At 31.0% G+C, this 24,600-nt stretch overlaps 3 protein-coding genes across 3 annotated transcripts; all 3 read right to left on the bottom strand.

Moving 5' to 3' along the window:
- Nucleotides 1-252: 252 nt before the first annotated feature.
- LOC135959992 (uncharacterized) lies at nucleotides 253-2,112 on the bottom strand. The gene has a single exon (XM_065511162.1). It carries the CDS (start codon nucleotides 2,110-2,112, stop codon nucleotides 253-255), a length of 1,860 nt encoding a protein of 619 aa, XP_065367234.1.
- Nucleotides 2,113-5,456: 3,344 nt separating this feature from the next.
- LOC135959990 (uncharacterized) lies at nucleotides 5,457-7,340 on the bottom strand. The gene has a single exon (XM_065511160.1). It carries the CDS (start codon nucleotides 7,338-7,340, stop codon nucleotides 5,457-5,459), a length of 1,884 nt encoding a protein of 627 aa, XP_065367232.1.
- A 2,846-nt stretch (nucleotides 7,341-10,186) lies between these two features.
- Nucleotides 10,187-13,236, bottom strand: LOC135959989 (uncharacterized). The gene is made up of 2 exons (XM_065511158.1): nucleotides 11,661-13,236; nucleotides 10,187-10,287 (listed from the first exon to the last, which is right to left on the bottom strand). Exons 1-2 carry the CDS (start codon nucleotides 13,234-13,236, stop codon nucleotides 10,187-10,189), a joined length of 1,677 nt encoding a protein of 558 aa, XP_065367230.1.
- Nucleotides 13,237-24,600: the final 11,364 nt, after the last annotated feature.

The raw sequence follows: 24,600 nt of genomic DNA, 5'->3' as shown, positions 1-24,600 counted from the left end.
GACTGATATTCGGATATTTAGAGGGTTAAAATTTATGAAAAATACACAAAAAATTATTATTTATCCTAAACGATACTTACTAGTGTAACTTCAAATCGATATATCTCGATTAGATTTTTGACAACTGAGTTAGGTCTATGACAGTAGTGATTAGCTAGTCTATGATTAGCTAGCGTTCCAATAAAACAATGTATTTTGTATTTTGTGATTAAAACCAGATACTTTATTTCCCTTTCAAACAATTATTACAATTCATACATTTCTTCGCTTAAATCTTAAGCTTAACTTAGCCAAATTCACTCTCCTAATTTCCATTACAAACATAACTAAAGCCAATAGCAAACCCGAAAACCAGATAATAATAATCGCACTAAAGAATTCTAACGATAAGGCTTTAAATTCCTGATCAATCTTAAACATTCGAACATAACCCATAAATAAAGCATCATAGAAAGCCTCATTCTCCCAAAAGTATATAAAACCCGTTTGTCGAACATCCCCTATAAAATCATTTAAGGGCTTTAGCAAATACGAGTCCGTTTGCAAAGGAAACACATGATAAAACGGACCCATACATACCGAAGAGAGACGAAATAAAGGCTGCTTCAGATACTGCTGTTGTCTGTTTAGAAAATTCCAGATATCCGAGGGAACACTGTAGCCAAAGCTGGTATTGAAAACTTGACGATGCCTGTCCATTTTAGCTGGAGAAACGGGCAGGATTAAATCCAAAAAACGGGAAGTATAATTCATGCGCATTATCAGCTGGTATTCAAAATCCAACATCATTATGGATAAATTTGCTGATATAATATCCTGTAGGGTGTTGATTTGTTGCTGAGGCCGGTTGGCGGTCAAATAGCTGGCCATTTTGGACAGATACATATTGGTAAGGCAAAAGCCCACCACAAATAATACAATAAATAAATACTTTAAACGCTTTAAAGGCAAAGTCATTAATTTCAAAGGCGGCAACTGCATTAAGCAGCATATGGATTGTAAAAATGCCAGACTTAAGTCCCGATTTTGTTTAGGGCAACACAGCCATATGCCCAGCATGATATATACAGCAGCAAATGCCAGCAGCAACCAAGTGCTTAGCTGCAAAGTATCCAGCAAAATCGTATGCTGGGCAGAACTATTACGAAAGGGCACCATTAAACACCAATCATTAATACCCACCGGATAACTGGTGCTCACCTCATCTGTTTGCATGGAGGTATATGAATGTACACTTATCTCCAGCTGCTGCGACTCCACCATTACTATAAATGTAGTCATATTGAAGAACTCAAATTCATGTTCATGTATTAGCTGGTCATTGAAAGTGCCATTGATATGCTCTATAAAGGCTCCAAATAGTTTACCCGAGGAACCACTTAATTTACTGATTCTACCCTTATTGGGAAAACGTCTCAAGCTAAATACCCGAGGCAGATCAAAGCGTAGGGGCGTAATAATTTCAAAGCCTTTCAGATCAAGCTTCTGATCTCTAAAGAAATCCTCTAATGACCAATCCAAGGTCACATTCATCACATTTCCTTGGGGAAAAGGCTCATACAAATAGATATTATTGTTAATGGTTATTAGCAAGGTGTTCAGGAACTGCTGCTGCCACGCCCATTCATACAACAAACGTATATTTTCATTAAGTGAATTAAACTCTGCCAATTGGAATTTATCATCCTCATCTTGATTATATTCCTCCACCGGAAATAACACAAACATGGTCCGAAAATAACGTATACTTTTCAAACTCAAGGCTGCCAACTCCATAATAGGATCCTGCCATTCGGTGGTCATTATAAAACACAAGCAGGGCGTACTCAGCAAACCCTTTAACGAACTGTTATTATCTCCAATAATAGTTACCGGTACAAAGGGCAGAGTCTGCCAAAAGCCATGAAAGAAATCCAATTCTCCAAACAAATGTTTAGAGATAAAAAACACAAAATTCTGAAACTCTAAACGTTGATGTAATCCTTGCACTATGTCAATGATTAAGGAACTATTCACCAATTGTGGTATTTGTTGTAATTTATTAATGTTCTGGCCAGCTGAAGAAGCTGTTGAGGCCAATAGTAAGTTTATAATTGTGCTGTTTAAGGCCATGTTGTTGTGACTGGTTAAAAGTGTGTTGGAAAACTGAATCAAAAACTAAACTAACTATGGTCATGTGCCGCTAAAATCCTGGTCAAGTGTCTAAAATTATTCATTTACTTATCGGAATTTTAATTATATGGCGGCAGATAAGTTTCGTGATTTATTAGTGCAGTATATTTTGCAAAAACTTACAACAACAAAAAAAGTAATTCTGCACTGTGGCCTGAGATGGCACAGAAATTTATTTTATTTTTTTAATTGCGTTTACATTTGAACGATTTTAAGGTAAATATATAAAATTTGGCTAATATTTGGGAATTTCGAAAAATTCGAAATTAAATTCGAATTTTCGAACATTGCTAAATATGCACAAAATTTATATTACATAATAACTTGAGCAATTTTAAAGTAAAAATGTGGAATTTTGCTAATATTTGGGAATTTCGAAAAATTCGAAATTAAGTTCGAATTTTCGAACATTGCTAAATATGACCAAAATTTATATTAAATAATAACTTGAGCAATTTTAAAGTAAAAATAAGGAATTTTGCTGCTATTTTGGAATTTCGAAAAATTCGAAATTAAGTTCGAATTTTCGAACATTGCTAAAAATGTGCAGAATTAATATTACTCATGAATCTGAGTGATTTTAAGGTAACAATTAAGGATTTTGCTAACATTTGGGAATTTCGCCGAATTCGAAATTAAGTTCGAATTTTCGAACATTGCTAAATATGCACAAAATTTATATTAAATATTAATTTGAGCAATTTGAAAGTAAAAATGTGGAATTTTGCTTATATTTGGGAATTTCGAAAAATTCGAAATTAAGTTCGAATTTTCGAACATTGCTAAAATTGTGCAGAATTAATATTACGCATGAATCTGAGTGATTTCAAGGTAACAATTAAAGATTTTTCTAATATTTGGGAATTTCGAAAAATTCGAAATTGAGTTCGAATTTTCGAACATTGCTAAAAATGTGCAGAATTAATATTACACATGAATTTAAAAAATTTTAAGGTAAAAATGTGGGATTTGGCTAATATTTGGGAATTTCGAAAAATTTGAAATTAAGTTCGAATTTTCGAACATTGCTTAAAATGTGCAGAATTAATATTACGCATGAATCTAAGTGATTTTAAGGTAACAATTAAGGATTTTGCTAACATTTGGGAATTTCGCCGAATTCGAAATTAAGTTCGAATTTTCGAACATTGCTAAATATGACCAAAATTTATATTACATAATAACTTGAGCAATTGTAGGTAAAAATGTGGAATTTTGCTAATATTTGGGAATTTCGAAAAATTCGAAATTAAGTTCGAATTTTCGAACATTGCTAAAAATGTGCAGAATTAATATTACGCATGAATCTAAGTGATTTTAAGGTAACAATTAAGGATTTTGCTAACATTTGGGAATTTCGCCGAATTCGAAATTAAGTTCGAATTTTCGAACATTGCTAAATGTGGAATTTTGCTTATATTTGGGAATTTCGAAAAATTCGAAATTATGTTCGAATTTTCGAACATTGCTAAATATGACCAAAATTTATATTACATAATAACTTGAGCAATAGTAAAGTAAAAATGTGGAATTTTGCTTATATTTAAGAATTTCGAAAAATTCGAAATTAAGTTCGAATTTTCGAACATTGCTACATATGCCCAAAATTTATATTGCATATTAACTTGACTAATTTTAAAGTATAAATGTGGAATTTTGCTTATATTTGGGAATTTCGAAAAATTCGAAATTAAGTTCGAATTTTCGAACATTGCTAAAAATGTGCAGAATTAATATTACTCATGAATCTGAGTGATTTTAAGATAACAATTAAGGAATTTGCTAACATTTCGGAATTTCGAAAAATTCGAAATTAAGTTCGAATTTTCGAACATTACTAAATATGCCCAAAATTTATATTACATATTAACTTGAGCAATTTTAAAGTAAAAATGTGGAATTTTGCTTATATTTGGTAATTTCGAAAAATTCGAAATTAAGTTCGAAATTTCGAACATTGTTATATATGCACAAAATTTATGTTAAATATTAACTTGAGCAATTTTAAGGCAGAAATTTTGGAATTTTGCTAATATTTGACAATTTCGAAAAATTCGAAATTAATTTAGAATTTTCGAACATTGCTAAAAATGGCAAATTACGCATGAATTTAATAAATTTTAAGGTAAAAATGTGGGATTTGGCTAATATTTGGGAATTTCGAAAAATTCGAAATTAAGTTCGAATTTTCGAACATTGCTAAATTGCACAAAATTTATATAACACATGAATTTAATGAATCTTAAGGTAAAAATTTAGAATTTTGCCAATATTTGGGAATTTTGAAATTAATTTCCGAATTTTGCTAAAAATGTTAAAAAGCTAAAATTTTGGAATTTTGCTAACATTTGAGAATTTTGAAAAATTCGAAATTAAGTTCGAATTTTCGAACATTGTTAATATTACACATGAATTTAATAAATTTTAAGGCAAAAATATGGGATTTTGCTAATATTTGGGAATTTCGAAAAATTCGAAATTAAGTTCGAATTTTCGAACATTGCTAAATATGCACAGAATTTATATTTCATATTAATTTCAGCAATTTAAGGCAAAAATTTTGAAATTTTGCTAAGATTAGGGAATTTCGAAAAATTCGAAATTAAGTTCGAATTTTCGAACATTGCTAAAAATGTGGAGAATTAATTTTACTCTTGAATTTATTAAATTTAAATGTAAAAATGTTGAATTTTGCTAATATTTGGGAATTTCGAAAAATTCGAAATTAAGTTCGAATTTTCGAACATTGCTAAATATGCACAAAATTTATATTACATATTAATTTGAGCAATTTTAAGGCAAAAATTTTGACATTTTTTGCTAAAATTGGGGAATTTCGAAAAATTCGAAATTAAGTTCGAATTTTCGAACATTGTTAAAAATGTGCAGAATTAATATTACACATGAATTTAATAAATTTTAAGGTAAAAATATGTGATTTGGCTAATATTTAAGAATTTCGAACATTCGAAATTAATTTCGAATTTCCGAATTTTACTAAAAATGTGCAGAATTAATATTACTCATGAATTTATCATATTTTAAGGTAAGAATGTGGGATTTGGCTAATATTTGGCAATTTCGAAAAATTCGAAATTAATTTCGAATTTTCGAAAAAGTCTAAAAATGTACAAACTTTAAAAATTCACCCAAAAAACATCCAGTTCGAAGTTTAGCGCTTAATTTCAATTGTTTTATTTATAAATTTCGAACACAATTTTAATTTTCGAACAACACCAATTTTATTTTGTTATTTTAAAGATATTATTAGATTACATACATAATTACATTCCATTAAACTTTCGCTTTAAGCATCTTACCCCTTTGGCCATTGATTCATGGATCTTCCATATAGTCACTCTTTTAACTTCCAATAAAAAAATTACTGCAGCCAGCAGCAAACCGAAAAACCACACCACATAAATCGAAAGAAAAAAATTTATGGACAAGGCTGTAAATCCATGATCGTTCTTAAACATTTGAACATAACCCAAAAATAAGGCATCATCGAAGGCCTCTTCGTCCCAAAAGAATATATAACCGGATTGAGAGACAGCCAATATAAAATCCTTTAAGGGTTGCAGCAGATGCGAATCCTTTTGCAAGGGAAACACATGATAAAACGGACCACTACATATGGTGGTTAGGCGAAATCGAGGCTTCTTTAGGAAATCCTGTTGTTTATTGATAAATCTCCAACGATCGGTGGACACACTATAGCCATATGTGGTATTCAGGCAATCACGATGTTTGTCCATAACTGGCTTAGAGACAGACATAACGAATTTCAGAAACTCGGGGCTATTGTTCATGCGGAGCAATGCATTGTATTCCAAACCCAGCACCATGATATTTAACTTGGCATCTATGATATCCTGTATGCTATCAATTTGTCGGGGTTCGCTGGAGGCGGTCAATTTACTGGCCATTTTCGTTAAATAAATATTGCTAAGGCAAAAGCCCACCACAAATAACAGCACAAATAGAAAACGCAAACGCTTGAAAGGCAAAGTTATAAGTTTCAAAGGCGCCAACTGCATTATGGAGCTGATGGATTCCAAAAATGATAGACTTAAGTCTCTTTCCTGGGGGGGAGCACACAACCAAATGCCCAGCATGATATAGAGCACAGCAAAACATAGCAAAAGCCAACTGCTTAGGTGAAAGGTCTTTTGCAGAAACATATACTCGGGCGAGCTATTACGATAAGGCACCATGAGACACCAGTCATTAATGCCAATCGGATAACTGGTGCCAACCGAGGCATTTATCATGGAGGTATAAGAATGAACACTAATCTCCACCTGCTTGGTCTCCACCATTTTTATGAAGGCTATTAAATCAAAAGGCTCAAATTCATGTTCATGTATTAGCTTGTCATCGAACGAGCCATTAATAGACATTATAAAGGCTCCAAATAGTTTGCCTGAGGTGCCAGTTAATTTGCTAACTCGTCCTTTATTCGGATAACGTCTCAAGCTAAATACTCGGGGTAAATCATAGCGTATGGGTGTTTTAATTGCAAAGCCTTTTAAGTTAAGCTTTTCCATCCTAAATATATCCTCTAATGACCAATTACTGGTTTTATTCACCACAATTCCAGTGGGATAGGGATCGTACAGAAGGATATTATTGTTGATGGTTATTAGCATAGTGTTCAGGAACTGTTTCTTCCATACCCAGTCATACAATAAACGTATATTTTCTTCCAAACTTAAGCTGAATTCATCATAATCATCATCCTCATATTCTTGTTGGGGAAATAACAGAAACATTGTCCGATAGTAGCGTATACTTTTCAAGCTCAAGGCTGCCAACTCCATAATAGGATCCTGCCATTCGGTGGTCATTATGAAACACAAGCAGGGTGTACTCAGCATACCCACCATGCTCCGGGGATTATCTATGATAATTGTGACCGGTATAAAGGGCAATGTCTGCCAAAAGTCTTGAAAGAAATTCGAAAACGTTTCCGTATCTCTTAACAAACGTTGCGAGATATAAAACACAAAATTGTGAAACTCCAAACGTTGATGTAATCCCGTCACTATGTCCAACACCAAAGAACTATTGACCATTTGTGGTAATGGCTGTGTTGTTGAGCTGTTCAGCGAGGCTGCAACTGTGGAGGCCAGCAGCAAGTGTAGTATTATGCAGCTTAAGGACATGTTGTTGCTTAAAAGTATTTTAGAAAACTGAAACTAAAAGTATATTTTGCTGAAATCCTATATTGTCAAGTGTTTGTGCGAAAATTTTTAATTTGCTTATAATAATTTTAATTATATGGCTGTAGATACAATTATTTATGGTGGGAGACAGATAGCAAGCTAAATTTCCAAACAAAAATGATAATTGAGCACTGTGGCCTGAAATAGGACAAAAATAAAGGAAGCTAATACGGAAAGGAAATACTAGTCATAAAAGAAAAAAGCGATGGTGTGGAAATTATAGAAAAGGACCTAGATTATAGAAGCGCCTAGCAAATATGTATCGTTCTAGGAAGAACAGAGAAGGAGACATATTTGGTCATAAGCCTTAACCTCAGCTGAAAGGAAGAAGAGACAATTACAAAAGGAAAGCCGGGATCTCCGATAGCAACTGGAACCTGATTCCTTAAAGACACCATCTCAAACATTAGCTTCTAAAGGACGAAGAGGACGCAAAAGGTCAATATAATAATAGTAAATTGTTAGCAGTTTTCTTCTTAATTTGACCCATAGTGTCATATCAGTTTCATGATTTAAACAAAGTATCACTTGAACCATTTAAGTTCACGGTCATTATTGATGGCGTAGGTTTCAAATCTAAAGCACATGTGGTTACAGTACATGACCAGTCATTAGAAACTAGCCATTTCTTATTTGTTTTTCTTGTTTTATTAAGGTAGGAAATTGGAAAATGTTTGAGATCCTTTTAAAAAGACTCAAAATTCCCACACACTATCTATAGATAGGAAAGGATAGGATACGATAAGATATGAATGATAGGAAGGATAGAAAGGATAGGAAGGATAGGAAGGATAGGAAGGATAGGAAGGATAGGAAGGATAGGAAGGATAGGAAGGATAGAAGGATATGAAGGATATGAAGGATATGAAGGATATGAAGGATAGGAAGGATAGGAAGGATAGGAAGGATAGGAAGGATAGGAAGGATAGGAAGGATAGGAAGGATAGGAAGGATAGGAAGGATAGGAAGGATAGGAAGGATAGGAAGGATAGGAAGGATAGGAAGGATAGGAAGGATAGGAAGGATAGGAAGGATAGGAAGGATAGGAAGGATAGGAAGGATAGGAAGGATAGGAAGGATAGGAAGGATAGGAAGGATAGGAAGGATAGGAAGGATAGGAAGGATAGGAAGGATAGGAAGGATAGGAAGGATAGGAAGGATAGGAAGGATATGAAGGATATGAAGGATATGAAGGATATGAAGGATAGGAAGGATAGGACGGATAGAACGGATAGGACGGATAGGACGGATAGGAAGGATAGGAAGGATAGGAAGGATAGGAAGGATAGGAAGGATAGGAAGGATAGGAAGGATAGGAAGGATAGGAAGGATAGGAAGGATAGGAAGGATAGGAAGGATAGGAAGGATAGGAAGGATAGGAAGGATAGGAAGGATAGGAAGGATAGGAAGGATAGGAAGGATAGGAAGGATAGGAAGGATAGGAAGGATAGGAAGGATATGAAGGATATGAAGGATAGGAAGGATAGGAAGGATAGGAAGGATAGGAAGGATAGGAAGGATAGGAAGGATAGGAACGATAGGAACGATAGGAACGATAGGAAGGATAGGACGGATAGGAAGGATAGGAAGGATAGGAAGGATAGGAAGGATAGGAAGAATAGGAAGAATAGGAAGGATAGGAAATGCTTAATCCCTGTGTGATTTGAGTGGTTTTGACATAAATGCTGTGATGGCAATAAGAATAGGAAGAATAGGAAAAATAGGAAGAATAGGAAGGATAGGAACGGATAAGAAAGGCTTAATCCCTGTGTGATTTGAGTGGTTTTTACAGAAATGCTGTGATGGCACTTTGAATTTTGCGGAAACTATGCTGGCTTCCCCGATGGGTTAATAGGAAGCCAGCATAGATTCTGTAAAACTCACGACAAGACATTCGGAGACTGGAAACTGCCCTCTAAAATGGCATCTGTAGAAGTTGGAATGACAAGGACGAAGAGGAGACCACTGAACATCTTCTCATAATCTTCAACCATTTAAAAAGACTCAAAATTCCCACTCACGATCATGCTGGAAAGGGAAAGGAAAAGGAAAAGGAATAGGGAAAGGAAAATTTAAAGGAAAAAGGCCTAAGTCCTGTGAGATATGAGTGGTTGCACATAAAAATAAAGGAAAGAAAAGGCTTAAGCCCTATGAGATTTGAGTGGTTTTGACATAAATGCTGTGAATTTTACGGAATCTATGCTGGCTCCCCCGATGGGTTAATAGGAAGTCACAACGAGACATTCAGAGACTGAAAACTGCCCTCTACAAGGACTTCTGTAGAAGTTGGAATGACAAGAAAGAAGAATAGACCACTGAACATCTTCTCATAATCTTCGACCACGATCTATGGAATGGGAAAGGGAAAGGGAGGGGAAAGGGAAAGAGAAAGAGAAAGAGAAAGGGAAAGCGAAAGAAAGGAAATGGAAAGGAACATTTTAAGGAAAATGTAAAGGTAAAAGGCTTAAGTCCTCTGAGATATGAGCGGTTTTCACATAAAAATAAAGGAAAGGAAAGAAAAGGCTTAAGCCCTATGTGATATGAGTGGTTTTCACATAAACGCTGTGATGAAACTATGAATATTACGAAATATGCTTGGCCCCCGATGGGTTACCTGGAAAATGAGAAGAGATTCCATAGATCTTTGCGACAGATAACAAAAGCGATATCGTCATATAGATATTAGTGGTTTTCCTCAAAGACAGGTCATAAATCGGATACTAAACACAAGCTGTTTTAAATACCAAGCGAGACATTCAGAGACTGGAATCTGCCCTCTACAATTACTAGTGTAGAATATGCAATGACAAGGCAGAAGATGATCTGGGATGTTCTGGCAGCGTTGATGGTCCGATGGCCTTCGATTTGCCTTCGATTCGCCTTAACTCTAACAGGGTGCTAAATGAAAAGCCAGCAAAAAGAAAACAAGCACAAGCGACGCTGGCATTCTTTGTCGATAAGGAGAATAATATCACCTGTTCTTCAAGTGATATATTCCAATTCATCTTCCAACTTCAACTGTCATGTAAATTGTATTCGAGTGTGGACGATTGTTTGGTTAGAATGGTGTTTGCAAACTTAATCCTTAATCTTGAGGCTGGAGTGCGATACTAAAGCGAGCTTAACATGCTGTTCTTTAAATGATCTATCCACATCTTCTGCTTGTCCTATGTAACCAACCTGCTGGTTTTAAGATTCGGATGGACGATACTGGACTCTTTTGCCTGACCCGCAGTTAAAGCTGGAATATGCTGAAGTAGATAATTGACTCTCTATGATATAAACAGTGGTCGCAGCGATGACTGTTTCGTGGAATTTCATCGTGGCTTCTTGACCTTGTAGGAAGATGGAAAATAATCCAAAACTGTGCCAACTTACCTTCTATTGTTATTGATGTAAGTTTGGTATTCAGAAGCGATGAAATTTTTAAGTCAATAAACAATGGTCTTAACGAAACTATACCTCGGAAGGTTGAGGAGTTAATCAGACCAAGAGTCGCTATGTCGCAGTTACCTATAACCAGCGAGAGCACATCGTTATTCGGGTTACAGAAGATGGATTCGACATTTGTTTTTCCATCTCACACATCTCTGGTCTTTCCAGATCTCGGAAGCGCACCGTCGAATAAGGTCCTGATGACAGGATGGCGGTATAATGGACTGAGCTTTGTTTCTTCCTATCTGACTCAATATCCTCGACCACAAGGTTTTGGTCTCTAGTGTATAGAGCGAAAAAATATACTGCAGGGTGTCGTACGTTTTGGACACATCGTTATTCGGGTTGCAGAAGATGAATTCTATATTTGTTCTTCCATCTCACACATCTCTGGTCTTTGCAGGTCTCGGAAGCACACCGTCGAATAAGTTCCTAATGTCAGGATGGCTGTCTAATTAACTGAACTCGTTTCTTCATATCTGACCACAATATCCTCCACCTCAAGGTTTTGGTCTCTAGAGTATAGATCGAAAAAAAAATACTGCACGGTGTCGTATGTCTGGTTTGTCCAAATTTTTTTTAAACAGGCTAGTAACGATCCCCGTGTAATGAGAAGAAGCAAACTAGTTCTTGGAAATCCAGCCTAGGAAGCCACATAAGGGGCCTCCCATCTGGCTCAAAGTTGACCTTATCCAAATTTTAATGAAATAAAACACAAATTTCCTTAATTTTAACAACTTAATTTTATTTGAATACAACATTATATCTCACAAATTTTCCGCTTAAGCCAACCCGCCCACTTACATATTCCTTTGCACAACTTACCCATAGACACACGCTTAACTTCCAACATAAATGTTACTGTAGCCAGCAGCAAACCAAACAACCAGACATAACAAATCGAACGGAAAAAATTAATGGACAAGGCAGAAAATCCTTGATCATTCTTAAACATTTGAACATAACCCAAAAACAAGGCATCATCGAAGGCCTCATCCTCCCAAAAGAATATGTAACCGGTTTGGGAGACAGCCAATATGAAATCCTTTAATGGCTGCATTAGATATGAATCCTTTTTTAAAGGAAACACATGATAAAAAGGACCCAGACACATGGAGGTCAGATGAAATAAAGGCTTCTTTAGAAAGCGCTGTTGCTTGTTAAGGAAATCCCAGGTATCCGAGGCAACACTATAGCCATAGCTGGTGTTTAAGCAATCACGATGTTTGTCCATAACAGATTTAGAAACAGGCATGAGTAACTCCATAAATCCAGGAGTAAAGTTCAGTTTCATTTCCACTATGTAATTGTACTCATAGTCCAATATCATTATATTCAATTTTGCAGCTATGAGATCTCGCATATTGTTAATTTGATCCTGGCTGCTGGAGGCTGTCAAATAACTGGCCATTTTGGTTAAATACATATTGCTAATGCAAAAGCCCACCACAAACAATAGAACAAATAAGAAACGTAAACGAAGAAAGGGCAGCGTTATAAATTTCACCGGCGTTAACAGCAACAAAGAGCATATGGACTGCAAAAATGCTAAACTGACATCTCTTTCTCGTCTGGGAGTACACAGCCACAGGCCCAACGTTATATAGATAGCCGAAAAACAAAGCAAAAACCAGCTAGTTTGCTGAAAACTCATTTGTAGAAACATATACTCGGGCGAACTGTTACGAAAAGGCACCATCAAACACCAATCATTAATGCCTACAGGATAACTGGTGCCCACGCCATCACTTTTCATGGAGGTATATGAATGTACACTTATCTCCAGCTGCTCCGACTCCACCATTTTTATAAACGAAGTCATATTGAAAGGCTCAAATTCATGTTCGTATAATAGCTGGTCATTGAAGGTGCCATTTATATCATTGACAAAGGCTCCAAACAATTTACCCGCCGAACCAGTTAATTTGCTAACCCTACCCTTGTTGGGATAACGTCTCAGCACAAATACTCCTGGCAAATCAAAGCGCACGGGTGTCTTAATTTCATAACCCTTTAAATTTAACTTATCGTTTCTAAAGAAGTCATCCAAACTCCAATTGCCGGTTTTATTCACCAAACTTCCGGAGGGAAATGGATCATACAAATAAATATTATTGTTGATGGTTATTAACACAGTGTTCAGGAACTGTTTCTGCCACACCCATTCATACAGCAAACGTAGGTTTTCATAAAACTCTATAGAATCTACAAAACTCAGGTTGTATTCATCATCTTTAGCAGCTTCCTTTAAGGGATACAATAGAAACATGGTTTTAAAATAACGTATACTTGTCAAACTGCTAGCCGCCAGCTCCATAATGGGATCCTGCCATTCACTAGTCATAACAAAACACAAACAGGGTGTACTTAGCAGACCCACCATCAAATCGGGATTATCCATTATAATGGTTAGCGGCAGCAAAGGAAATGCTTGTCAAAAGTCTCTTAAGAACAGAGAAGCCGTTTCCGTATTTCTATACAAACGTTCGGAGATATAAAACACAATATTCTTAAACTCTAAGCTTTGATGAAAACCTGCCACAATCTCAATGATCAAAGAACTATTGATCATTTGTGGTATTGCAAGAGATTCATTGCTACTCAGTGCAGTTGAAGCCAAGAGTAAATTTAAAATTGTGCCGTTAAATGACATCTTAACTGAGCTGCCAGCAGAGTATAGCTGTGTTTGCCTAAAAGTATGTTAAAGAACTGAAACTAAAAGAGTTGCATTGTTGCATTTGCACTGCAATCATTTTGTCAAGTGTTTATGCGAAAATTTATAATTTGCTTATAATAATTTTAATTATATGACCATGAATACATTGTTTGCTAGGGAGAGAAAATTTTGCAAACAAATTAAATAGTTGAACACTGTGGGTAGAACGTTATTGGAAATTGAAAACTTTGTTTTGTAAAGGATAGATTTGACTCAAATATAAATTGAGAAAGTGAATAAAGTCAAAACTCTGTTTATTTGTAACATACATATGTATCTAAATCCTTGGTCGACATAAAGAGAACATGGATCATATCGAGCCCTTAGCGCTAAATTATCGTAAGCGACATTTTCAAAATTTTTTTTTTATTGCTAAATTTTAAATTTTTGTGGACCGACTGATGTTTTAGTGTTCGCAGAATATCAAAATTGTTAGTAACTTCAAAAATATAAGAGGTAAGATTTTATCGTAAGTCAGTGTTTACATTTTACAGTAAACGAATTTTATTGTAAGCGACACACAGTGGTATAGAAAACAAGTAAGAGAGCTATTTTCGGCTGTTCACCAAATTATACTTTAAAATAATTTTTTTTAGCTAAGCAAAATTTAATTTTTTTTTAAATGTATTTCAAAATTGTTTTTTATTTTTTTTAAAAATTTTTTAAAATTTTTTTTTTTTAGTTTTGAAAATTTTTTTTTTAGGTAAACAAAATTTATTTTTTTTTTAAATGTTTTTCGAAATTATTTTTTAATTTTTTAAAAAAATTTTTTTTTCCGAATTTTGTAAAACAAAATTTTTTTTTTAGTTTTAAATTATTTTTTTTAAAAAAAAAATTTGTGACAAAAAAAATTTTTTGATGAAAAAAAAATTCGGGTTAAAAAATATTTTTCCCGATTTTGACCCATTGTAGGTCCAACTTACTATAGCCTTATCTACATTGTTGCAATGGACTTTGAAATATCTATCATTAGATATCCATATTATCTATATTAATGACTTAGTAATCCAGATATAGATCAAAAATAGGTTAAAAATCGAGGTTGTCCCGGTTTTTTGCTCATATCTCCGTTATTTATGGACCGATTTTGCTGATTTTAAATAGCAGACTTCTCGAAAGCATGTCTGACAGAATTATTGAAGATTTGGATGACGTAGATGTCTGGGGTCTTCGGAAAATTGATTTCAACAGACAGATAGACGGACAGACGGACATGGCTTAATCGACTCCGCTATCTATAAGGATCCAGAATATATATATTTATATATTCTTTGTTTATTTTTTTTTCCAAAGTTGCTTTTTTCATTTTTTGGAAAAAAAAAATTTTTCGAATTGTTATTTTAAATTTTTTTATAAAATTTTTTTGGAAAAAATTTTTTTCGAATTGTTATTTTAAATTTTTTTTTTTTAAAAAATTTTTAAATTCTGAATTTTTTTTTAAATTTAAAATTTTTTTTTTTTATTTATAAAATTTTTTGTTTAAATATTTTTTCCGATTTTGATCCATTGTAGGTCCAACTTACTATGGTCTTATATACGTCGTTGCAAAGGTCTTTGAAATATCTACCATTATATATCCATATTGTCTATATTAATGATTTAGTAATCCAGATATAGGTCAAAAATCGAGGTTGTTTTGGTTTTTTCCTCATATCTCCGCTATTTGTTGACCGATTTTGCTGATTTTAAATACTAAACTTCTCGAAAGCATGTCTGACAGAATTATTGAAGATTTGGATATCGTAGATATCTGGGGTCTTCAGAAAATTGATTTCAACAGACAGGCGGACATGGCTTAATCGACTCCGCTATCTATAATGATCCAGAATATTTATACTTTATAGGATCGGAAAATTATATTGTGGAAATTACAAACGGAATGACACACTTACATATATACCCTTCTCACGAAGGTGAAGGATATAAAAACGAGTATTTTTGACTTTGACTATCTCTGAATTAAGAAACATTCGGAGATAGTCAAAGTTGATATTTTAGTTGGAGTTCCATGTTGTTTTTCCCAAAAACTCCGGTATTTATATTTTTTTAAATTTTATTCACCGTGTCCCATAGTGTTCCATATCAGTGTTTGTCATGTCCTCAACAAAGGTTCACTTGAACCGTTTCAGTTCATGGCCATTTAATGTTGGCGCACGTTTCAAATCATAAGAGCATACGGTTACAGTAGATGAACAGGCAATAGAAACTTGTTTTGAAGGAAATACTAAAAAAGTCACGACTATTATACTAAAAGATAATCGATTTGTCTACTAAAAGATCCATTCACTAATTAAATTACACGATTGTTTTATTAAAAGATCCTTGATTATTTTATGATTATTCAACACGATTGTTTTTCTAAAAAGATTTTAAAATATCCACGATTACTCCACTAAAGGATCCATGATTGTTTTGTGATTATTCTATTAAAGGTTCACGATTGCTTTGCAAAAATAGCCACGATTACTTCAATAAAAGATCCACGATTGTTTTGTGATTATTCTACTAAAAGATCCGCGATTGTTTTGTGATTATTCTACTAAAAGATCCACGATTGTTTTGTGATTATTTTACTTAAAGATCCACGATTGTTTTGTGATTATTCTACTAAAAGATCCACGATTGTTTTTTGATTATTCTACTAAAAGATCCACGATTGTTTTGCAAAAATATCCACGATTACTCCACTAAAAGATCCACGATTGTTTTGTGATTATTCTACTAAAAGATCCACGATTGTTTTGTGATTATTCTATTTAAAGATCCACGATTGTTTTGTGATTATTCTGCTTAAAGATCCACTATTGTTTTGTGATTATTCTACTTAAAGAAGATCCTCGATTGTTTTGTGGTTATTCTATTTAAAGATCCACGATTGTTTTGTGATTATACTAGTTAAAGATCCACGATTATTTTTTAAAATATCGTTTTACTTAAAGATCCACGATTGTTTGGTGATTATTCTACTAAAAGATCCACGATTATTTTGTGATTATTCTACTTAAAGATCCACGATTGTGTTGTGATTATTCTACTAAAAGATCTACGATTATTTTGTGATTATTCTACTTAAAGATCCACGATTGTTTTGTGATTATTCTACTTAAAAGATCCACGATTGTTTTGTGATTATTCTACTAAAAGATCCACGATTATTCTACTGAAAGTTCCACGATTGTTTTACTAAAAGATCCACGATTGTTTTATGATTATTCCTGAGTAAGTAGATGAGTAAGTAGATGTGAGACCTGAGTAAGTAGATGTGAGATTAAACAACTGCCTCCGTCTTATTAAATGTTCGAAGTTCTTCACCATATTGTTTGTCGGATTTTTACGAGACTGCATAAGGAATTAAAGCAATAATGAAAGAGTTACAAATGAATGGAAAAGCAACAAAGATCAAGAAGCGAAGACAGCAATATAGAAGCAACTCAAAAGAAAGGTTAAGTGTCGCAAAGAGAAATATCCGAAGAATACCTTAAGTTTGATCAAGGTGAGAAGCACTGACGATTAAATCAAACTCGGACGACACATATGACGATGTCATTAAGAAAAATATCGATTCCGAGAGAGAAATGCAGAAAAAATATGGCGATCTCAAGCCATCAATAAGTCCCATCTCATTATCCTCATATCAAGAAATATCCAAGGGTAGAATGTACCGTCATCTCAGTCAAAGATGCCCGACATTTTATTATCAGATTGAAGTATTGTCTTGAAAGACTTTTGGGTGACCAGTCTATTATTGTAAATCCGAATATGCACCCCGTATACTTGGTAAAACCTTAGCTAGCTCGCCTACCTTATCCACGATTGAGACTTCTGCCTGAAGAATACTACACTGGTTCGGTAGTCCAACACTCGCTCCAGTCTGTGTAATATAACAGCCTCCGCCCGCATCCACATTCGATTTTGAGCCATCAGTGAAGATCTCAAATGGATGATCCTCAGAAGAGAGATTGTATCCCAATGATCCAAAATTCCATCCGTGATCAAGGTATTAAAGGTACTACGAAGAAGGATCGGCGAGTTCAGTAGTAAATATTTTCCCGGAATTCATCTAAACAACCCAAACCAGTAGAGTCAAATCTTATGGCAGCATTGAGAGCAACGCTGGCCACAAAGTCAACATAAAGTCAATTTAACATGGCAAATATATTTTCAAAGTCCGGCCTTAGACACTCTGGCATGAGTGTCTGTATAGAAGATATTTTTAAATCCAGAATAAATTTCAAGTACTTTGCGGTAACCGATAAAGTTAGTTCCACATTATTAAGACTAGGTTGTGGAAGTAAGGGGATCTTGGTATCATTGAGAAGAGTATGGTATGGGGATCTTGTTATCATTGAGAAAAGTACAGGATCAAGATTCAAGGGATCCGACGTTTCTTCCGGTTTTATGCGTCAGCAATAGTTTCAAGTCTAATGACAGCATTGAGAGCAACAGGAATCCAATTCAGCATCACAAAGATGACTTTAGTTTATCAGTGCCGAGTAAGTAAGATAATTTTAAATAGCGTAGCGGCCTTGTAATCAGAGCCGATGTAAATATCTCAGCGGCCTAATACACTCTCGCCGGAGTGTTCTGATTCTAAGATAGCTTTAATTCTAAAATAACTCCCATATAGTTTGCGCAGTCGGATAGGGGTTAAGTGTCAAGTAGCCAATGAAATTGAAATCTTATTTATATGACATGCGACATATTCAACTTACTAATCTTTTCACATAAGTTAAAGAGCGTAAATGAGCTCTCATTTAAAACAAAGCAATTGCTCAATTGACCCTCATGTCGAAGTTAAAGGTCATGAACATGTAAAAATGCTGCTGGATTTTAAAATTTCCCAAAAAAAATTAACAACTTGAAACTGCAAACATATTAACATTCAACTTAAACTGTCAAATTATAAAACAGCTAATAAATTTATAACATTTGTGCTGTTTATAATTTAAATATAGTAATAATAATAACAAAAAATAAAAGCTTTGAGTATAAAAGCTCCATAAATTTACTAAATTGTTGCGAAGCACGCACGGCATTTTACAAACAAAATTCCTTTATTTTTATGGAGGTATTTGTGGTCACATTTTTATGACGACAATAAATATTCATGACATGTTTTAAAATGCTACATATTTAGTAAATAACGCATTAAAAATTAACAAAACGTTACAATGTATTCAAAGGAGGCTTTATTTGGAGTTTTATTAAAAGGCAAGGGTGGATGTCAGAAGTTATTCGATTAAAAATGAGGAATTTACAATAGATGGCGTATCATTTGCACAAAGCGCCAGAATATAACAGAACTAGAAGAGAACTAGAACAGAACTAGAACAGAACTAGAACAGAACTAGAACAGAACTAGAACAGAACTAGAACAGAACTAGAACAGAACTAGAACAGAACTAGAACAGAACTAGAACAGAACTAGAACAGAACTAGAACAGAACTAGAACAGAACTAGAACAGAACTAGAACAGAACTAGAACAGAACTAGAACAGAACTAGAACAGAACTAGAACAGAACTAGAACAGAACTAGAACAGAACTAGAACAGAACTAGAACAGAACTAGAACAGAACTAGAACAGAACTAGAACAGAACTAGAACAGAACTAGAACAGAACTAGAACAGAACTAGAACAGAACTAGAACAGAACTAGAACAGAACTAGAACAGAACTAGAACAGAACTAGAACAGAACTAGAACAGAACTAGAACAGAACTAGAACAGAACTAGAACAGAACTAGAACAGAACTAGAACAGAACTAGAACAGAACTAGAACAGAACTAGAACAGAACTAGAACAGAACTAGAACAGAACTAGAACAGAACTAGAACAGAACTAGAACAGAACTAGAACAGAACTAGAACAGAACTAGAACAGAACTAGAACAGAACTAGAACAGAACTAGAACAGAACTAGAACAGAACTAGAACAGAACTAGAACAGAACTAGAACAGAACTAGAAAAGAACTGGACATAAGTCATAAACTTAATGGGTAAAGAACCTGTCACGTTCTTGACATTTTTTCTCTTTCTAGTTTATGTTAAAAAATACTCACCTTTAAGCTTTTCTCTTTTTTAGGAAATAATAACAATTTTCTTGTTTTTTTTTATTTTTTATTTTTAATAATGTTTTTTTATTTTTTTGTTGTTGTATTGTTTGTTTTAAATAGTTCTTAAAATGTGTATTTATCGTTTGTTTGGTTTGTTAATAATAATATTTAAAATTAAACTTTATGTATTAAATTTTTTAGTTTGTTTTATTTTTTATTACAATTATTTTCATGTTTTCGTTAATTACTGTAGGCAAATTTCCTTACTTTCGTTTTGTAGAGAATTTTTTTGTTTTTCATGTTAAACAATTGTTATAATTATTTGTTCATGTTGCCGCTAATACTGTTTGTTAATGTTTTGTTTTGTAGATTTTTTTAATTATAATTTAAAGTGTTTTTTTTTTTGAAGTGTAGTGTTTTGTTCAATTAAAATAACAATTTATTTATTTTGTTTCTTTGTTTTTGGTAGCAATTAATTAACAAGATTTTTTTATGTATTTTGTTTTTTAAATTTTCCCTTTGATATATAACAAATCATTTTTATTTTTATTTTAGTTTTTTTTTACTTGTTTTAAATATTATTATGTTTTATTTATATAAAGTGTTTTAAAAAAAAATCTAGTTATGTTTAATTTAGCTTTTAAATAAAGTTTAAGTTTTTGTTTATTTTTTTTTAAATTATTTAATTAAAATTTTTTTAATTTAAATAAAAGTTTTTTTTTATTTAATTGATTTTTTAAAGAAATTTATGAAAAAAAATATTTTTTATAAATGTTTCTTTTAAAACAAATTTTAAAGATTAAAAATAATATTTTAAAACTAAAAAAAATAATTTCAAAATTTAAAAAAAATAAAATTAAAAATAAAAATAATTATTAAAAAAATTTAAAATATATGTATGTATTTAAATTGTTTTTTTTTAATATAAAAAAAGGTTTTATGAAATTATATAAATAATTTTTCAATTTTAAATTTAAAAATAATTAATAAAAAATTAGTAAACTAATTAAAAAAAATATAATTATTATTAAAAATGTTTTATATTTAAAAAAATATTTTTTAATTTAATTTAAAAAATATATTTTTTTAAAAATTTTTTAGTTGAACGAGCTGGTCAACTTTATACCCTGTCTCTCAGCTTGTATTTTAACAGGGTGGTCACAAATTAAAGTTTCTTGAAGCCTATGCCCTCCTCTACGATTCGTTCATACATCATTTTGCAATCGGACAATTAGTTTAGAAGATTCAGATTTATTAAACTTTTTCTTGTTAATATCATATATTTCATTCAACTTTGTGAAGAAAGATAATTCGGGATTGTTTTCACAGCCTCGAAATGTAATTCCTGTTTTCTTATTAGAAAATAAGATAGAAATATGTAATTTTAACTTTAAACTTACTAAAAGACTTGACATAATCAATAATCTATCAATTATTCAATTTAAAGCCTCAAATTTAATACATTTTTCAAGTAAAATACTAGAAATTGACGAAATCGTTCATTTTACACAAACATTTACAACAACAACCGTTATTTTGTTTTGTTTTATCCTACACTTACTAACCCTTGGTGTTGTTGTTGTACAATTTCCCCTATACAGCTAAAATGTTATCTCTCTCTCTCACTGTTTTTTTTTGGCCTCAGTATTTAAAATGGCGTCTGACTACTAAATATAAAAGGTAAACAAACAATTTTGTTTCTGTAAAGTTGTGGATTTGTAGATAAACTGCTAAATATATTGATTTTGTTAATAAAAATCAATAAATATTGTAATTTTTTTAAGGGAAATTAATAAAAACATTATTATTTATGGATTAAAAGTATTTAAGGTTATTTTTTTGTTTTTAAATTCAATAAATTATCGTATTTACTTGACTTTTGGAAAGATCAGGGAAAACGAAGAAAAAATTTTGGTTTTCTGGAAAAGCTGAAGATGAATTGATTTAAACTTTGAAACAAAATCAATGTTTATGACAAGATTTTAAAGAATTTTCACAAGGGTTGTTTCATAAAGGCTTGTAAAGAGACAGGTTAGCTAATTCACAAAATTTTTTTTTTTTATTTTTTTGTTTAATAAAATAAAAAAAAATTAATTAATTTAAGAAAAATATTAGTTTGTTTTATATTTAAGAAAAATTATTTAACTAAAAACTATTAAGTGTATTAGTGTTTGTTTAAAAAGTATAAAAATTTTTAATAAATTTCTTAATTATTTTTTTTGTAATAATAATTTTTATTTATTTTCTCTGTTATGTTTTGTAATATTTAAAAATTTTTAATTACTAATATTTAAACATTATTGTTAATAATTTTTTTTCAATAATATTTTATTTTCAGTTATTTTTATAAATATCACTAATTTGACACATAAAGCAGTTTGGATAGGGATGGTATATTAGAAGTTTTATTACAAATATAAAAGAAAAAACATCTAAAAGTTGTAGTTTTTTCAAAAAAAAAATATTAAACAAATAAAAAAAGTATAAAAAGGGATTTTTGTTTAAAAAAAATTAAAGAAAATTAAACAATTAACATTACAAGCTCAAAATAAAGTAAATTTTTAATTTAAATCCTAAAAGTAGGCTTTACATTATAACAAACTGTAAAGAGCAGCAAATGGAGACAGAATTATTATGAGCTCCCAAAAGTAGGCTGTATTTATTTGGTTTCATTAAGAAATTGTTAAATTGTTTAAATATTAGCTTTTATTTTGAGTTTAAAACTGGTTTTTGTTTAATTTTATTTAATTTATAACCCTTTTGTGTATTTTGTTGTTGTTTTTTTTTTGGTTTGTTTATTTATTAAAATAGATTTCGGTTTTTATATGAAATTTAAAGATTTCTTTTTATATTTTTTTGTTGGTTTTTTAAATATTTGTATTTAAAAAGTTTTTGGTTTGTTTATTTTATAATAATATATTTTAAATGTTTACTAAATTTACTTTTTCATGGTGGTATATTGCAGTCAGCGTTAGATTAGAAGGATTATTTTTTATTTATTTATATATTTTTTATAAAATATTTCGGTTTTTTAATAATAATTCCATATAAGAGTATTTTTGTGTGGGTATTGTTATGTTTGTTAAGTATTTAGGTTGTTGTGAAAGAGTTTAAGCTGTAGGAGTGTTAATATGTAATATTTTATAAAGAAAATTATTTTTTATGTTTGTGTTATTTGTGTTTTTCTTTTTTTGTTGTTGTTATTATATAGTTTACAAATATAGTTAGTAAAGGCGGTGGCTTTATTTGGACTCATTTTACAATTACAATATTTATTATACCATTTTACTTTTGTAGTTATTTTTTTTTTCAAAATTTTTATTTAAAAAAATTTTATTTAAATAATTTATGGATGGTGTTAATAAAATTAATAAATTTCTTAAAAAAACAAATATTTTATTACACAAAATTTAAACATTTTAAGGCAAATTTTCTTTTTTTGTTCTAGATAATTCGAGTTACTCAAAATTAAAGTTGAATTTATTTAGAAATAATTTTCAATTGATCTCTTAAATCAATTTAACATAACTTTTTCGTATTTGTTTTAATTTTTAACACATTAAATTTAGATTTCAAACTCAAAATTTTTTGCTTCAAAATTTAAACAAAAAATTTTAAATCCTTATTAAAATAAAAATATTTTATTTCAAATATTAACTACAAAAAAGTCTTGATTTGAAAATAATTTAATGGTTTTTTAAACAATTATTCTATTTAAATCTTTAAATTCAATAAATATTTAAATAAAAATACTAAAAATTAACCAAATCTTTACAATTTACACCATAAACTAGAAATAATACACAAACATTCACTCAAATAACAGTTATTATGGTTTGTTTTGCTTTATCACACTGTTATACAATTGCCTCTCTTTCATAACATGTTAATCTTTCTCACTGTTTACTTATATGAGAATAATGGTAAAATGGCGTCTCATATGCAGTTTGCTTTGTTTTGGTTTAACACACACTCACTAACCCGTGTTGTTGTTGAGTTGTACAATTGCCTCTCATTACTTATGTTGTCTCTTTCTTACTGTTTACTGTTTTATGAGCACAACAGTTAAAATGGATTTTAGCAAGAATGTTGTTTATTTGCTAAAAATCTTGATTTTCTTAATAAAAAGATGAAGAATAATAAGCTGGTAAAATTATAGTTTTTACTTGAGTTGTAGAAAATGGTGGGACAATGAAGAAAATTATTAAGTTTCTAAAGAAGCTAAAACAAATTGAAGAATAGTTGCTACAAAAGTTGCGATTTCTGTTGAATATCATGTGATTTTTTAATATTTTTGTTCCACAAATCTAGAAAATTTGCTTTAAAATGTGTTTTGCTTTAAAAAAATCTAATTAAATGTTAAAAATAAACAATTATTCTCTAATATTTTTAAGGATTTTAAGCTTAAATCTCCAGGGAATATACGTTTTTTTATGATAATTTAACAAATTAATAAAATTTAAAAAAAAGAACGAAATAATTATAACAAATCTTTTAAAAATTTTGATTTTTTTTCATAAATCTTTTGCTACGAAACTAATTTTAATTGTATTTAATAGGTTTTCTTGTTTGTCTATAATAAATTTAACAAAATTATTTACTATATATTCATACTAATTGTTATTTTATTTAATGTATATAATTATTTATAATTTTTTTTAAGTTTTTTTATTTTAACAACTACATTTGTTGTAAGTTTAACTTGAAATTGACTTTAGGATCGTTTTGTTTATATATATATATAAGTATATATAATTATTATTTTAAATTATATATTTTTATTAATAAGAAAATTGTATATTTAAAAAAAAATTTGCTAAAAAATAATTAAGCAAAATAATTTTTTTTTTAATGAAACTAAGTGCAGTTTTGGCAAAGTATATATTTTTATTTTAAATAATTTTTATAGATATTTTATGTTTTGTTTTTAAATATTTTTTTTTTATATTGCAATGGTGTATAAATTACTTAATTTTATTTATATTTATTTTA

This window comes from Calliphora vicina, chromosome 5, assembly GCF_958450345.1.
Source record: "Calliphora vicina chromosome 5, idCalVici1.1, whole genome shotgun sequence".
NCBI classification, from domain to species: Eukaryota; Metazoa; Arthropoda; class Insecta; order Diptera; family Calliphoridae; genus Calliphora; species Calliphora vicina.
The sequence above is the reverse complement of the archived record's forward strand: the minus strand, read 5'-3'. Positions and strand labels throughout refer to the sequence as shown.